This window comes from Leptonotus elevatus, chromosome 14 (assembly GCF_054856555.1).
Source record: "Leptonotus elevatus isolate MCC_2025b chromosome 14, RoL_Lele_1.0, whole genome shotgun sequence".
In the NCBI taxonomy this organism is placed as follows: Eukaryota; Metazoa; Chordata; class Actinopteri; order Syngnathiformes; family Syngnathidae; genus Leptonotus; species Leptonotus elevatus.
This window is the reverse complement of record NC_141252.1, coordinates 7263268-7281678: the sequence shown is the minus strand read 5'-3', so window position 1 is coordinate 7281678 and position 18411 is coordinate 7263268. Positions and strand designations below refer to the sequence as shown.

Genomic DNA, 18411 nt, shown 5'->3' with positions numbered 1-18411 from the left:
AAGCGAATATTAGTGCAATTTTAGATGGAAAACAGCAAAGAAACGCTACGGTTTATCAATAATTACAGAAGCAAACTCATACGACATCATTACACAGAGCAGTCGCTTCCTGTTTTTCTTCTTCTTTTAAATTACTGGTGGATCACATCTCTATGGTATGGTATACCAAGCCTACAGCGACAGAGTCCCCTCTCAAAAAAAGAAGAACAGATGGAAAAGGGACATAAGTCACACGTCCATTTTGCGCAATTTCAGTAAATTCGCTTAAAAAAGTGACTCAATTTAGTCTTACTTATTAGTCTCATTTGACATAATTCTCTTCGTTTGGCTCTTGCCCGATGCATCCGCTGTACTCGATCGATCAGTGCTCACGAGGATTTTGTGGTGCATTGTACAAACCCCCTCAAAACTAATCAGCATATTTAAACTGAGCCAACACCTCTGAGACTATGCACTTCACAAACGTTCCTGTTCAGATCTGAAAAGCTCCGTTTTTCTACTGTTGTGTACAACTCATAAGTTCATAGTCCTGGTTCAACCTTGCTCGCTATACCTCCCTTTTTTCATTATTCTGCAAATTTTTCTCCAAAAGTACGACTTTTTCTTCCCAGTCATTTCTCATTCTTTCAGTCTGCAAGCCTTGTTTCAGATTGTGCAATTGTAGGAAGACATTGCTTTGCTTTGCTGTGGATTATTAACGTTGATCGCAAAAGATGGCGGTTAGTTATGATTCTTCCAATTTAAAATGATGTCTGGAGTGAGGCTTTAGTTCCTGTGACATTTCCGAAGCTACCTTTTCATCTTGTCAAAAAAAGTCAGCTCTGTGAAACCATGACTTTTTATTGTTGCTTTTAGATCTATCTTGTCAAAGGCTTAAGGAGAATGATGAATGCTGGGATGAGGACACTAGCATACATTTTTATTCTTGTCACGGGATGATGTGGGTGTCCATTTCATGTGCACTTTTTTTTTTTCTGTCAAACAATTATTCTTATACTTTCTCCCTCCACTAATTTATTTTATCTGGATCATCAGCGCCACCACTTCTTACCACAAATAGAACTCGAAAGACACATTTCCAATAAGCTCTACTCTTCTCGGAAGGAATTGGGAATGTGAGGCCTTTATTTTTTGCTGTAAACTGAAAACTTTAAATATGAGACATAAGAATAACATTTCAGATTGTGGTTGGCTTTTTAACGTGATACATTTTTTATTTGATTTTGTAGGTTCCACAGTATCTTCCAAAATCGTATGGCCTCTTGCGGAATAATTGTGGTCATCTAAAGTTGGATTTCCCTTTGCACCCCATCCACCTCCACCGCCAACCTAAATAGCCACTAAAATAGAAGCGTGCACCATAATCGATCCTCCATGCTACTACGTTTTACCCTCAGCCAAGCCCATCTTAAGGACCGTATTTTCCCCTCACTGTCCCTTACATCTGTGAATTGTGGCTAGCTCTGTGGAGTGCGGGCCCTCTTTGATCTGGAGTCCAGAACACAGGATGAGACTCATCCACTCTCAGGAACAAAAACATCCCATTACTGGCTGGACACAGAAGCTGCTGCCCTCGAAAGTAGTGTTTCCCTTTGCATACTGGTTCATCTTAGTGTGCCTAAAAGCTCCCTCTCCGATTGATTGAATGCTCCGTATGCATGTCACTGTATTATGAAAATGACATGTTTACAATGATGTATCATGGGGGGGGGGGGGGGCATGATCTATTTCTTCTGGACTTACACCTCACTATCCCTCAACCCCTTCCGTTCTTGTAATTTCCGTCCCGTGTACACTCAGCCTGAGAAAATCTGCCACGTTATCGTAAACAGAGCGTGCATTTGTCTTGGTCGCTATTGTTTGGGCCGATGCACAAAATCATCGGGGCTCATTCATCACCCGCGACGTTGAAAATGAGCACATTTGTTTGAACGTTTTATGATGATTCTTCTGTACGGTTTGAGCCGAGCCAGTGAGATTTATCAAAGGCACGCCGGCAGTCGACGCAACCCCTGTTTGCTGAAAGAGCATTATTGTATTTGCAATTTTTCCATCTAATCAGGACACACGTTTACTTATAAGAAATAATGGAAGTTGAATTCATCTGTTTCATGGTCAAACTGTGGGCACCGTAAAACCTTTTTATTATATACATTCCTAACTCATTTGCTCCCAAAAACGTATAAAAACGTTCTATTTTAAATATTGTCATGGTCCCAAAAACGTATTTATACGTTGTTGTTGTTTTTGTCTCTGACTTGAAGAGGGCGCTTAAAGCAATGATGGTTTAAAAAAAACACGGCCAGCAGGTGGCAGCAGAGTATAAAAGATCAACCAGGGCCATGTTGCAACAAGCTCTTTTCCCCAGTGTTTTCAACAGGTTTGTGAATAATGATGAAATTTAGCTATATACTAATGCTTCAATAATGGCTGCAAAACGGAAAAAGATCAAATATATACTTCTTTCCTGATGAAAGAAGAGACTCTAATATTTCTTTTGGTAGGTACCATGTTTTAATAGCAATAGAACACAATATTCTGTGGGCCTTGCAAAATCAGTCAAAATCCAGTAAAACAGCCGGGAGCGAAGGGGGTTGCTTCAGTGAAAATGGCTGGGACTGAATGAGTTAATTCTTATAAAGAGGAGCTTAGTCACTTCACTTGAAGACTAAGTTATTCTTTTTTTCCCCTTTTTTGGGGAGTCATTTTATTGTTAATTCAACCATATTTTAGTGAGCAACCACGGCCAAGTGTAATGCTCATACTGTATTGAACTGACCGTTTTCTATCTACGGTTCAATGACAGAAGGATAATCTTAGAACAATTTTATAAGACATAAGGTAGTTGGTCGCTTGACGTCTTTGGTCAGAAAGGGGGAAAACTGGGACAAAAACAGCCCAATTGATGTGCTGATTGTGCCTAAGACTGCAGACTGACATCTCAAAACATTTGACATTTGCAATCTTAGAAATATGCCCACAATTCTGCCCCAGCTCTTTTTGTAAGTGAAAACAATATCGCGGTAACCCGGGCTCTCAATATAATAATAATAATAATACATTTAATTTGTAATGCATCAAAAGAAATCTCAAAGTTCTATTATGCAAACACCTTCCTCGTCTTTGCTGTTTGAGTCACATCCTCTCTGGCTAAGTCTTCTTCTTTCATCAATAGTCAGAGGCATTATTTTAAACATCACTACAAACCATTTTTAATCTTCGCCATAGCTTATCGCTAATTGCTTTGTGCCTTCTGTAATCAAACAAACAGGTACCAGTACATATATTATCTGTTGTGGAATTTTCCCCATGCTAGCCACAGTAGGTGTATGCCATTAATTTCCGCAACCACGCAGGAAAACAAATACTTGCGACAGCTTCTGCCGCTCATCACAATCAACCAATGATGGATCGTCCTTTTCCATCGCTAACGGGGTAAAATATCATGTGTCCACAGGGACCCTTGTCTTGCGGAAGTACTTTGGAGTGTCCACGTTTAATTCCTCTGTATGATAAATGAGAGTCGGGCCACGCTGGTCGCCTGCGAGGTTGCAAGTCGCCTGGCCCGACTGGGGAAGCGCCGTTAACAAATGTAGAAAAGGCAGATAAGCCGACCGTGTCTCTGCTTGTTGTCATGCTCCCCTTAGACCCCCAAAGCTAAATAACAAAAGCCCTTGTATCAATCAGACCTGTCTATGGCGAGCTGCGGATTAGCGGCGGTGATTTGGGGGCTTGATTGGAGGAGAAAATGCTGATTACGCCTCACTCTCTTTGATTTGATTACGCCTATGCCTGCGTGTTTTCGGGGATCGGTTGTTGAGCTGTAATCAGTGGAACCTGAGATCAGGGGGTGTGGCTCCTTTAATCACGCCGGTAGCCTGCTAGCCACGGCAGTACCTCCCTGATGACTTTTTGTTTTGGCCACCTAGGCGGAGGTCTGCGTGATTGTAGCTGATCACCATGCTCCTCCTTAGTAGTAATTAACAGTAGTGTCCCTCAAGGCGTATATCTAGAACTCCCGCTATTTTTTTGGTCCTTACTATCCCGTGATACAATACCATGGCTTCATCTGTAAGTCTGAGATAAACACTGTCACTCTATGGTGCAGAGCTGCTCCTCTAAGTAACAAATGCTCGCCACCTTAGCGGCTATTAAGCTACACTTCTGACAAGCATTGTTACTGCTAAAGGAGGACAAGGAGCGAAGCATGCTACACACCAGGCAAAAGAAGAGAACAGAAGATGGGAAAATCATGCTAGCTGCTAAGCTATCGTGAAATGTAAGGTCGCAAAGCACCAGACTAAGTACTTTGATGGCACAGTACGCTTTTAGCAGGAGTCTGGCTGGAACCATTTCACAGTGGAGAGTAAGCAATTCCCGACAGAAAAAATAGTATGTACATTAATAATTGTCTGGAGAGAAAATAATACAATAGCTATGCAGTAAGCACACATGACGGGTCCAAAAACCAGAAATGAATGAGCACTTGTAGCATACGTGCAATAATAATCACATTTGTCCTTGATTGTTTTCCTATTATTTTTTAGCAATTTAGCTTTGCTTAAAAACAAAACCAACCCATTCAGAAAAACTTTGATTATAATTTCTACGCTTGTATTGAATTAAAACTTTGATACGTATTTTAGGCCATATCGTGGGTTAGGGTTATTTAAGTGTCGCAAACCAAGGTTGCACATAGCTAGCCTTGTTAGCTTAGCTGGCTAAGATTGCAAGGGCCACGGTTACTAGTGACTTCAGTATAACGTCTGTATTTTGGTTAATGAACTAGCAACAATTTAGCATTGTTTTAGAGCTTATACAAGAACTTTGCACAATTTTTTTTAGCCCTTTCAGTTGGCATGTGTAAATTACATACATACTTTGGCCTACTTCCATTTCAGCAGTAGACGGTTCCCGACAGTATCGCACAGCACCACACAACTGTACCGTCTGTAGGAGTCCTAACTCTACCTTTAAAACTGGAGCAGGATTTTAGACAGTTATCTTTTCCATCCTATCCATCCGTCCACTTCAGCTTCTTCTTCCCCTCCTAGCATTACATGTCATTGTTTTCACCCTCCCCAAAGCACCTCTTGTTTATGCTCCTTTCAATCACTGTCACCATCAGGACCCCGCTCGAGACTCCAATCGTCCCGTGTCATCGGGGCTTGCACAGATTATGTGCTGCACGATGAAAACTCAGCGAGTAGTGCCTCTCAGACACAGTCTGAAATGTGTGTACTTGTCTTCTTGTTTATGTAATGGGACAAACTACATTTCCCGTTTTTTTCCCAAGACACACAAGCTGTGAAACTACCCAGTTAATTGCACTTTTTTTTATGACAGTTTGTGTAAATGCAGCACTCATGTGCATAGATCAAGCCTACAGCAAAGTTGTACCCCCTTAAAAGTGCTTGCTCAATACTCAGTTGACATTGAAAGAACTTATTTTTTTCTTCGTTTATGGCTTGCGGGACAGGAGCATAGAGCACAAAAAAATTCAGTTGCATCTGTTGGGCAATTTGCACGAACAGTCTACACAATTCAATTAAGCATTTAAGGCTCACTCTCCCTGGCAGATACACTCTAATAGTCAAGAACAGTAATATATATATATATATATATTCATTCATGTCAGGTTCAGTCAACCTAGAACATTTAATAAACAACAGACAAAGAAGGAAGACGAGAGACTTAGATTCAGAGATGCACACAGTTACAATCTCCTAATGCACTGAGGCCCACTCTCCCGAGCCCTCTCTTTTTATTTTTTTACAGGGCGTTCCCTCGTTACACAGCTATTGCTGCTCTAAAGGGAAGGGGTCACACAGCAGCAACACTAAAAGCATCTCGGATATTCATTGAGTCATTGTGCAAATAATAATGTCGATGTGTTTTTCTTCGGCACTGAAAGTTTCAACAGTCAAAGTTCAACAGTTCAACACAAAATGTTTCAGCCGCTATCTTGTGATTAGGGCACAGTTCCTATTTTTGAAGCTGCAAGAGCATGAGTCATGCTTTGCAATACTATAAGAATAAATATGGGATAAGTTATGTACCTATATTCTCACAATTCATCCATTGATTTTCAAAACTAAGAAGAGGGGTACCCTCTGGGTGGGTCATCAGTCAATAGCATTCACACTGAGATTCCTTTGGAAAATTTTGAATCGTCAATGAACCTAAGATGCATGTTATGGAATGTAGAAGGAAGCTGAAATTTGAGCCCGGATCTCCTCACTGTGAGGCAGACATGGTCCACCATGCTACCACAAAAGTATTTAATATTCATATTTAACCTTTTTATATTGTTTGGGGGGGGGGGGGGGACAAACCATTTCACGCCTCCCTTTGAGGCCACTCACGCACCATCCCTGTTTTAAGTGACTCACCGTTATGATTAAAAACACATTTTGCTAATTGAATTTGTATGCCTGCCGTGGGATGTTGCTGAATGATCAGTCCCGTTAAACGTCCTTTTTTTCCCTGACGTAGCTAAAGTTCATACAAGGTTTTCTGTCTGTGAAGACGAAGAGAATCTGTGCATCCCACTAGAGCTGAAACGATGAATCGAATAACTCAAATAACTTAATTACACAAAACAGCAGGCACACTTGTCACCCTTTGTACAAATCAGTTGACACAACGCCAGCAAGTCAGGTCGAAATCTTCCATAAGAGACATGCGTGTCAAAAGTGTGGGATCATTCTTAAAAAAACTTGAAGTGCAATGCGTCTATTGCAAAGCAGCTTCAGAAAATAGGTGAACCATGATTGGTCGTTTCCTGAGCCCTGAGCAACTGTGATGTCATTTTCAGTCTACAGCAAGTGAGAAAATGGCCGCCCCCTGAAATGAAAACAAACAATATTAATCAGAAAAAAAGAACTATAACACTTTTTAAAAAATAACTGTTTTATTTTAGAGAGAGAGCTCAGTATTGTTCATTCGTTAATCTTACAGATTTAACATGGCATCATCATTGCTCTCTTTTTTTGTGTGTTTCTGAAACCTATTAAAAATCCTAAACCAAAGACTTCAGAATCCCGCTAGTCGTGAAGTTGTCAGGAGACCCGAGGAAGGATCAAAGAAAAGAAAGAAAAGTGAAATCCAGCACCGAGCAGACACCACCTACTACCCACAGGTTTACAAACCAGAATCTTTTAACAACCCCAGAAAAATCTAAATTGCAACTACTGATAGTAGTATCAAGTTCTCACAGGTCCCCACTCGGAAGGAGAACTTGCTTAGAGAGAGTTGCTCCAAAAAGTGTCAGCGCTTCTTGTCGGTGTTGTCTCAAGAACACAACACTGATGACTGATGGGAATCCGTGTGGTGTGTGACTTGTTATTTTTAGTGCCTCGCCTCTGTTAGGTTCTTTCTTTCTCTTTTTAAGTGTCTTTTCATGGCACACTTCAGCGTATGAGTGCAGTGGGAGGGTTGGGATTTCATGTTTTTTAGTCGTAGGAAATATTAGAAAGGGAATGAAACAATTCCCGGGTCAAACAGTCACTGTCATAAGTAATGTTTTAAGCAACTTTTTTTTTTTTAACATTTAGAAGCAGGGAGTTAATTCCACATTTGAGGTCTGTATTATACGTTTACATTAGGGGTGTTCCGATCAGGGTTTTCTGCTGCCAATTCCGATTCAGATTATCCATGAGGAAAATTGGTCAATACCGATTCGGATAACAATCACAGAATTACCTACACGAGTGCTGTCACTATCGAATATTTTTAGAATCGATTAATCTATCGATTATTCTATTGATTAATTGACTATTCTGATTCATTTGAATTTTGCATTAAAGTGTATTATAAAAGCACCCCCCCCCCCGATTACTGTTTATTAACCAGTGTTTATTTTGTACTACGTATGTGTAAAGTGCTAAAAAAAAAAAAAGGGGGGGTTATTTATACTATGTTACCGGTTCTCCGAGTCTCTCGTTTCATCATTCTGTTTCCATTTAGCAGCAATTAGCATTAGAATATAGCTAAGTTTCATCATTATTCACAAATCTGTTTAGAACAGTAGGGAAATTATCTTTTTAGCAGCATGGGCCTGGTTGGTCTCTTATACTCTGCTGCCACCTGCTGTCCGTTTTTGTAATAACTACCATTGCTTAAAGCAACCTCTTTAGGTCAGAGGCTGCATCAACGCCTTTTGAATGCTCTAGCATAATTTTTTTTTTTAAAAAACAACTTATAAATACAATTTTGGGACCATGGCGCTATTTAAAATATAACTTTTTTTAAATAAATTTTTGGGAGCAAATGAGCTAAAATAGTTGTCGAATAATTTGATAAACGATTACTTGAATAATCTGTTAATTTTGACAGCTCTAACCTACACATTGTGCAATTTTAGAGCTGCTCGCTAACGATTGTTTAATCAATTAATCTGCCAATTATTTTTTCGATTAATTCATGAATCTGATAAAAAAAAGAAGAAGTCTTTATTATGGAAAAACAGGACATTATTTCGAATTGACAGTGCCACAAGTTTACATTAGTTGGCTCTCTTTGTAGCAGTTACTCACACAAACACACATATGTAAGTTTTCATGTTTTTCTTTACATTTTCAAAACTGCCCCATAGCCTGCTTTGCTAACAGACGTGACTCACGCCCACCCTGGCAAAGCAACCCGGCAGCTTATCGCATGGTCGCACACACACATACATGCAGACACGACGAGTATGCGACGAGGCGATGCATTTTCACGCGCCCACGCGCGCGTTCACACACACGCCTCTGTACACAATCCCGTCCAGCCGTTGTGTATTTAAAGTGGCATCGCGCCGCTCCCGGGTGTCTGCCAACAGCCTTCATTTCCGAAGCAGAGGGTTCTGTTCGCGCCCTTCCTTGCTGACCACTGCAGACTTGCGGGTGTTTGTGTGTCCAAGGGCTAATTGCCGCTACCTGCCTCTGCAGCGCTAACATTGATGCCCCTGGACTCCGATGGGGGATTCACGCAGGCATGTGAAGACAAACAAACCCGGCGCGGGCGATCGATAGCGGATACAAGGCGAGGCCGTCAAGTGCCGCTGATTAAGAGTGTGTGAAGGTGTTTGCCGAGCGTCCGCGTGCCAGCTCCATGTGCACATGCTCCCTAAGTGGATTGTTTATGTGATTTTGATGAAGAGCATTGGCGTCTTCAGAAGGCGCCCGAGCAATTATTCCCACAGCGTGGCAGCTTCGCAACATGCTAGCTGAGGTTTAAAAGTGTGAGGCTCGCTAATGCGTCCTGAGTGTTAAATGAACAGCTTGGTGCCAAAGGTTCGCTACAACATCCTGATGAGTAACAAGACAAGTCGAGCTCACCTTCAAGATTCAAATTCAAAAAATTTTTGCTCCCCAAAACGTATAAATACGTTCTATTTTAAATATTACCATGCTTTTTTTTAATGTTTTTTTTTTAATGTTAGAGCAATACCGAAGGCTTTGACGCAGCCTCTGAACTGAAAAGAATGCTTGAAGCAATGGAAGTTATTACAAAAACGGCCAGCAGGTGGCAGCAGAGTATGAGAGATCCACCAGGGCCATGTTAAAAAAAGATATGTTCCCCAGTGTTTTAAACAGATTTGTGAATAATGATGAAACTTAGCTATATTCTAATGCTAATTGCTGCAAAATGGAAACAGATAGAATTATACTTTTTTTCCTGATGAAAGAAGAGACTCTAAACTTTCATTTGGTGTGTTCCATGTTTTTATAGCAATAAAACACAATGTTCTGTGGCCTTGCAAAATCTGTCAAAATCCAGTAAAACAGCCGGGAGCGAAGGGGGTTGCTTCAGTGAAAATGGCTGCGAGTGAATGAGTTCAATGTACAGTGGTACCTTGACTTATAAGTTCAATTTGTTCCGTCACCAAGCTCCTAAGTACATTTACTACATCAAATCGACATTCCCCATTGAAATGAATTGAAATACTATGAATCTGTTCACCTAAACATTTTTATTTATTCCTTTTTTGAAAACAGTAGACCCCAGATGATGAAAAAAAATATCTAATCAAATATTTTGTATATTTTTGTATCGAGAGGTTCCAATGTGCTTTCTTAGCATTTTTGAGTATTTTTTATTTTTTTTAAGAATTTATATATTTTGTATTTTTTCCATTGCGTTTTAGTGGCCGGCAATTATAACCACATTTTTGATAATTTGCAGACTTTCCCGGTCCCAATCCCTCACAAATAGTAGACATCCAATGTATACTCATTGATAGGACAAGACCGATGTGGACTTAAATAATAAATAAATAAATGTACATAAGTTATCCCATACTTACTCTTAGTATTGAAAAAGGTGACTGATGAAATGAACTGTGCCCTTATCACAAGATAAGAACTCAAACATTTTGTTTTTGGAACGCCCTGTAAAAAATGTTTAAAGAGAGGGCTGGTCGGAGATTGTAACTGAGCTGCATCTCCTCGTGAGTAAAAATAATCTAAGTCTCTTGTCTTCCTACCATGTGTATTGTTTATTCGGATTTTTTTTAAAGGTACCACAAATTCCAACAAAAAAATATCTGTGGTCCTAAATGTGATTCTTCCCCGCGTGCTATGGAGGTTACATCGCCGAGCACGGAATATGGTAGCCTTCGCCCCGTGGTCTTCTGCTACTTCTACGTGGACTCGTGTTTGCTTTTGTTCTCTTCCTGACTCACAATGAAAATCTTGACCAACCGCAGCGAAAGGTCAAGGTTGGCCAGCAAATTGCCTCCAAGCAATCAGCCATTGTCGCCATCTTACCATCTCTCCATCCTGCCTCCTTCCGTCATCTCTTGTGTTTACCCTCACGGTGCACAAGGAGGAGGGGGGATGTGTAGCCCTGCTTTTGAAGTCCCTGTGACTTGAAAGCGTCATTGCCTCAGTGACATTTGAGCATGGAGCAGTGTGACCCTGCAGGCTGTGTGCGTGTGTGTGCGTGTGCGTGCGTGCGTGTGTGTGCGTGTGTGTCTCCCTGTGGCTGCTTCAGCTGTCCTCTGGGTCTTCAAGGGGGGGTATTTGCTTTCGCAGTAGAGGGATTGCCTTTCATCACATGAAAAACAGCATCCGCCCTTCCACCTCTAACCCTCACGCCCAACAATTGTACCGCTGGGACGCTGTGCCACAGCTGAAGCCACGTTAAAAATACACACTCGGTAACTCGAGCCACTGTACGGCCAACTGACACATTTAATATTTCGGGTTATTTCCTCATGCTGCATTCAAGGACTCGTGCAGCTGCTACTGTCTTTATCAACAACCCGTTTATTTTATTTTTTCATTCTCAACTGCTTAAACCCTATATATATATATATATATATATATATATATATATACATATAGTGTGTGTATATATTATATATTCAAATCGGTTTGAGTCACTTCAGTTCAAGAGGGTATGATGCAGTGACTTTCTTGTTGTCAATAATTCACTTGTCAGTACTCTAAATGCGTAAAAAAAACAACTCACGACTATTCAATATATATTTGCATATGTAACTTAAACAATTTGATTACATTTTGATGTGGTGCATTCACATCTTTTAAAACAAAATTGATTTTTTCCGATATAAATCACGTAACTGATCATGTCCACATTGCTTCTGCCAGGCTGGAATTTCCCCTTCACGGCACAAATGAAGGCTTATTCGGTTCCATTCTATGCGCCTTTCTGTCTGTCTTGCAAAATGGTGTAAACAGGTGTTAGCGTGTCAGCTCACACAAGGCCACATGTCTCCGTGCGGTGATCCCCAACAGCTGGCCCCTGCCAGAGTGTGCGCATATGTCGCGCATATGTTTGTGTGTGAGCATCATCGATGATGCTTGGCCTGCAACTAACGGTGGATTTTATACATTTCTTCATATTTAGAATTTTTCTCCATTAGAAATAATGTGAAGCGAATGTATTTTTTTTTTTTCACTTTCAAACTATCACTCGCTTTTTTATGAACCAAACAGGCAACGTTGTGAGCAAAGCTACATTTACAATTTATGTTGGCGGTGACCAAGAGAGCCCAGTTTCAGGCCACCGTAGACAATACAGGCTGATTCTGGGACAAGGTGGGGGCATTGGATGGGCAAATGTGACAGGCTGTGATTGCCGTGGATGCCGGGCAAACTCTTTATATTGTAAAATATTATCCACGACAGTCACAGTCACTCTGTCTTATACTGCTGTCGACCACAGCTCATGCCCAGACACTCCCGCAGACTTGCTATAGCTTGAGTCAGCCGACATCATACACCATCTATCAAGCCCCGCCCCTTGAAGACGCATATTAATAGCAAACAACTACAATATGTTACAGTATTTTATACATTACGCTTACAATTTTTTGGTGTCTCAAATAAGTTCACCATACACACAAGTGTGTTGGAATTTTTTTTTGTTTTATACAGTCTTTTACTACGGGTGCATATGAAATGAATCGCCTGTGATGAACGCGGTTTCACTGTATTAAAATTGCAAAATGTCCCCGCTCAGGTGGAGATCGAGAAGCTGGACTACCACCACTTCCTACCGTTGCTCTTCGACGGTTTATGCGAGACTGCTCACCCGTACGAGTTCTTTGCCCGCCAGGGCATCCATGACCTGCTGGAGCACGGCGGACCCAAGATTCAGCCAGTCATCCCGCAGCTTATCATCCCCATTAAGAGTGAGTCGGGGAGGGCAACTGAAACAAATGGTTATTTATTCTCAGTGTACTTTTTGCAATAATTCTTCTGAGGTTTTATTATACGGCTTGAGCACAAGAGGTCGTCCGTATATCTCGGTTAAATCACCTTATGAGTTAAAAAAAAACAACAACTCTTAAACTCTTTCTAGAGGAATTCACCTGATCGAGAGAAGAACATATGCTGTGAAATGCATTGGTAGTCAGCCATTTTGATTTTAATGTTATTTTCTGGTGCATTTCCAGCAGTGGTTCTTGAGCAAACTACTACTCTGGAATTCACCGGATGTTGACCAAAATTTAAAGGGTTAAACTATGACAGATGGTCGATGCTAGATTGTGAACGTTGTGAGTTTCCATCATTGAGCGTGGGTGGAGTTTAGCAGCAAATGTGGGCGTTTTGCTGTGAAATTCCAATACTATGTTAGCCACTAAAGTCACCAAAGTCATTTTTAATGGGATCGTAATTATTGGTGTCAAGGAAGTATGTTGAACTGAGAATGTGTATGTTGGGGAGGAGCTAAGTTAGCGGAAGTCTGAGTGGCTATTAAAAAGCTCAAGCATCTGTAAGCTATTAACTTATTCTCTCACAGTCATTTTCACTGAAGGAACCTACCAAAAGAAAGATTAGAGTCTCTTCTGTCATCAGGAAAAATAAATTATATTTCTATCTGTTTCCGTTTTGCAGCAATTAGCATTAGAATATAGCTAATTTAATTTTAATTTTAGAATTGTGAGTAAATTAGCTTTTTTTCAACATGGCCCTGGTTGATCTCATATACTCTGCTGCCACCTGCTGGCATTTTTTTTGTAATTATTAGCATTGCTTCACCCGTTCTCTGCAGTTCAGAGGCATCATCAAAGCCTTCTGTATGCTCTCGCATTTTATTATTATTATTTTTTTAAACGTATAAATGCGTCTTTGGGAGCATGGTAATATTTAAAATAGAACATATTTATACGTTTTTGGGAGCAAATGATTTAAGTTTAGTGGTGTGAAATAAGTTAAAAATCATATTACAATGTTTTGGATCATATTTGTCCGCAGGTTCTAAACTTGACTTGACCCTGATGACCATTTGAGGCTGCCCAACGCTAGTCTACAGTTTAGCAAGTCCCATCTGCTTGCTGATGCGCTCTTTTCTATAATTCACTTACTTAGACCTTATGAAACCATTTCATACCGTATTTAAGTACAAAAATACACATCACTACTTCCTATCTGAGTGAATCTTGCAGCAAATTGCCTTAATGTAATAAATATCATTATTTCTTCATGACTGACTGACAGTCTTGTGATCCGCTGAAAGTTTTACCGCATCTTTAATGTAGCATTCCACTATTTAATTATTCACTGTTTTGATATGTTGCATTACCCTTTAATCAGCCTGCTCTCATCTCAAGCAGATCCAAAATTAATATTTTGTTTGACAGAGTAGTAATCTTTGCCGCTACTGTCATCTCTCCGTTTAGCGTCATGTGATGTGCTACATCTTGTCTTTGTTCACGTGTCACTGTAATTTTGTTCCTTCGAGCAGTTAGCATCTTCATAATTGTTGGTCTTTGTGTTTCATAATTAGCAATTTTCACTTCACTTTGCGGCCTCATTCCCTCCCTGCACTATTTTTAAATTGTGCTAAATAATTAAACACACAAACGAACAAGCAATTTGCACTAAACGCCTAGTATCCTTCACGGTGTTATTGCGGCATGTTAAAAAACAAAACAGAACAAAAATGAAAAGTAATTCCCCTTTCAAGACCCCTGTCAGGAACATGACAGAGACAAAAATGTGACATGAGTTGACAAACCTCTGGTCGTTGACATACTCCTGAACTGTTGTAACATTTAAATCAACAATTTCAATTAACTAATTCCGTTTTTTAATACTTTGTCCCGCACTCCCAAAAACGTATTTATACGTTGTTGTTGGGTTTTTTAAATGTTTTTTTTTTAGCATACAGAAGGCTTTGATACTGCTTCTGACATGAATAGGTCGCTTAAAGCAATGGTAACTTTACAAAAAAAGAAACAGCCAGCAGGTGGCAGCAGAGTATAAGAGATCAGCCAGGGCCATGTTGCAGCAAGCTCTTTTTCCCAGTGTTTTCAACTGGTTTGTGAATAATGACGAAACTTAACTATATTCTAATGCTAATTGCTGCAAAACAGAAACCGATACAAATGTTTTCTTTCCTTATGAAAGAAGAGACTCTAATCTTTTTTGGGTAGGTTCCATGTTTTTATAGCAATAGAACACAATTCTGTGGGTCTTGCAAAATCAGTCAAAATCCAGTAAAACAACCGGGAGCGAAGGGGGTTGCTTCAGTGAAAATGGCTGGGACTGAATGAGTCATGAATCATCTTTTTTTTTTTACGATTATGATTTTGTAATTGTGGGGTGTAATAATTGAAATTGTAATAGAATTTCAATTAATTGCGCAGCCCTACCCAAAGCCCATTGACTGTTTTGGGGTAAAAACAAACAAACCAACATATTTTTTTTTCTTTTCTTCTTCCAATACATTTCAATGGCTATTTTTGCTAACCGCGAGCCGACTCGGTCTCTATCCCCCGCAAACAGCAGTGGTTGACTCTAGCTGGAATACATTTCCGTCTCATCCATTGACACTGCAACACCTTCTAGCGTTACCACACCAGCGGTCATGTGAGGTCCTCGACATAGCGGTCGCACCTTTTCCTATTCTTACGTGGACCTTGAGGGTCAGCCGGAACAAGCCGCCTCTAAAAGCATGCTTGATAATCTGCTGCCAATGACGCCACCTACTACTTTTAGCTGCGTTGTTGCCTCGCGCGCCCGGTCTGCATTCCCACGTGTACACACTCGAGTTGTCCGACACTGGGAAAGGTCACGTCTCAAGGTGGAGGACCTCCGAAATAGACGATACGGCTTTGTGGGCAAGGGAGCAGGTGGTGGGTGGACAAAGAGGTTGTCGGGATCCAGATTTTTTATTTGAGCACACACAAAATGTTTCTTTTGTGTGGGGAACCGCGGCCAAGTGGAGTGTCAATTTCATAGTGGCAGCCTTTAAAGTAGCACCGTGAGCCCGGGACAGTGTTTATGTCGCGGCTAGTTGGCTTGCGATGTGCAGGTGAAGTGGCGGTTGGCATGACAGAGGTGCGGCGAAACAGGACCTGTTTTGTGATGCTGGCTGACTTTCAAGTTGTTTTCACTTTGAAAGTATTTTTCCAAAAGGAAAAAAAAAAAATCGATGTATTTTTTCCAGGGTCAAACTGAAGTCGTCGCAAAACCTTGATTCATTTAATTAATTGTATTTAATTATACAGGCGATGACTATTCCATTCCACTCACACACACACGAAACGTTTTTAATAAGAAAAAATTGCCCGCTATTGTACTTTTTTTTTTTTTTTTTTAACTATAGTAACAACATAATTAATTAGAATGTAAAGAACTTAAATGCATCATGATTTAATTCGTCACCTCCCGGTCTCCCTCGGCTACGTGGGGGGCATTATAATACAAACAATTGTAATACTTAATCATTTTTACAAATGACTCGGTATGCTGCAGTAATATTAGTAATTTTTTGCAGATAAAGAATATATGCTTGTGCTAATTTATATGTGTCTCTCTATATGTTGCTGCATTGTTTGGGTTCAAATATCTTTTGCCGAAAGGGTTATAAGTACTTCAAAACAGATTTGAGTTGAATTTGCCTGTCTATGGCATTTTGCATTGTGTGTTCGGTATGCAATGAATAGATTTAAGATTCATATCAGCTCATATCTTGAAAACTCAGAAGTAGGGTCGCGCATAAGTCCAGGTACTACTGTAAGATTAAAATAAAATAAAACTCATTACCCTTTTGAGTTTGAGCCTACCAGACAAAACTGATTTTTTTTGTCATACACTGTCAAGAGGAGCTTACTTCTGTACGATAAAACCAAAATACAGTACTTACCCTTGGAGGATACCTCATTGACATGTAGTTATTTTAGATTGTTATCATTCTAAACGGTGACACGTGTAAAAATAATAATAATAATAATAATAATAATTTAACTCCATATGTTAAAAAGAACTTAAGGAAGTAACTAAACTAAAACTATGTGCTGTTCATTGGCAAGCATTTCTGGTCTTTTTCATGCTAGCCAGTAGCCACTATGCTTTCAGCTAAATGCTATTTAAGCTAGCATCTTTTGGATAAATCATTGATATATTTACTAACTGTACTTTGATCCACCAGATGTTTTTACTTAGTTGCATTTCCTATATGTTTGCGAACCGAGTCACGGAACAGATTAAATTCGTAAACTTGCTCATTTTATTATTTTTGGAATTTATGTCTGCCTATGTCAAAACTAAATGTTTATATTTATGCTTCACTATAGTACCTTTCCAAAATTCCCCATCTTAACATTCCATGGAAATTTACCCGCAACTTTCTAGAAATTTTCCAAGCCTTTGCAACCCTAATTTTGTGGCATATTTTTCCAGAACATGTTTCCTTATTTGTACCATCTTTGTGCGCTTGACTGACCATGATGACAACCCGGGCATAAAAATCAGTTACAACAACAGCACTGCCATTACGAAACACTGAATTGCGACAGTCAGTGTGATCCCGGCAATCTCTAATGTGGCATATAGTAGCTAATGTGCCATCTTTTCACACATTTAGTTCTCTGGATGCGCCCACTTTGCACACACATTAGTCTATGGATTGAAAGCCCTCAGCGGCTTTGCTCGTTTACATTTGGGGAGCCCGAGCAAAGGTGACTGCTGCTGGTGAAAAGCCATACTTTGCGCTGATAATGGAATTTTAAATGACCCGCTCCTTATTAACTTTTCGGGTTATTAAAAAAAAAAATATCTTGCCTTGTTTCGGCATCCGCAAGGCAGCAGTCCGTGTCTCTGTTGCAGATTAATTACAAGGGAGGAGAGCAAAAAAAAAAAAAAAGAAGAAGCTGTCTCAAGTCCAAAATGGCAACATATATTTTTCTCCTCCGCTGACGTTAATACACCTTCAATGTGGCTGCCAGCTTCTTATCTGCACAGCCACCGAGTCGCGTCAGGCTCTGGTGAATTTTGATGATGAATGCAGGTCACCCGGTGAGAATACACAATGAAGTAGTCTCTGCCTGATGTTACAGTATCAGGAGTTCTCCACGACTCCCCTTTCCCACTGCCATACACCTTCCTTTAGCCTTAAAGCCGCGATTATGTAGTCTTTTGTCAAGATTTCAACCTGTTTGAACTTGGTTGCTAACCAAAACAGCAGCACCGAAACAGGTTAACAGTCTCTCAGATGAATTAATGTGTGCATTATAAAAGAAGATCTTGCGTTATGCAGAGACAAATACCCTTTTCCAGTCCGTTTTGATATATGGTAGCTTCACAATGTGACCAAATGGTATATTACACGTTCATGTACATTCAGTAACTTTTACTAGTACATAACTTAGTACAGTAACCTAGGAGGTTATTTTTCCATTACAAAAACAAATTTCCCAAAACTTTTTGGAAGATAAAGAATGGGAAGAAATAATTAAAATAAATATTTTTGCACACATCCATTTTTAACATTATGATGAAATTCTTTGTGAATAATTCATGAATGTTAAAGGCACGATTCAGTCACATGAAAAGTAAAAGGTGGGATTTACCAAGTTGTAATTTGGCTCTGATCCAAATTAGGAATGTCACTCTGGATTTTCCCCCCCTGGTAATTGGACTGCGCTTTTTTTTAATTTTCACTCTAAATATG

The 18411-nt window shown here is 40.0% G+C and overlaps 1 protein-coding gene across 3 annotated transcripts in view; it reads left to right on the top strand.

Annotated features, from left to right (window-relative positions):
- pacrg (PARK2 co-regulated) overlaps positions 1–18411 on the top strand; it is a 227923-nt gene that overhangs the window by 144609 nt on the left and 64903 nt on the right. For all 3 annotated transcript variants that reach the window (XM_086094262.1, XM_086094263.1, XM_086094264.1), the window contains one exon: positions 12472–12643. In XM_086094262.1, coding sequence (XP_085950388.1) covers positions 12472–12643 — 172 coding nt within the window. The remainder of the gene's footprint in view (positions 1–12471; positions 12644–18411) is intronic.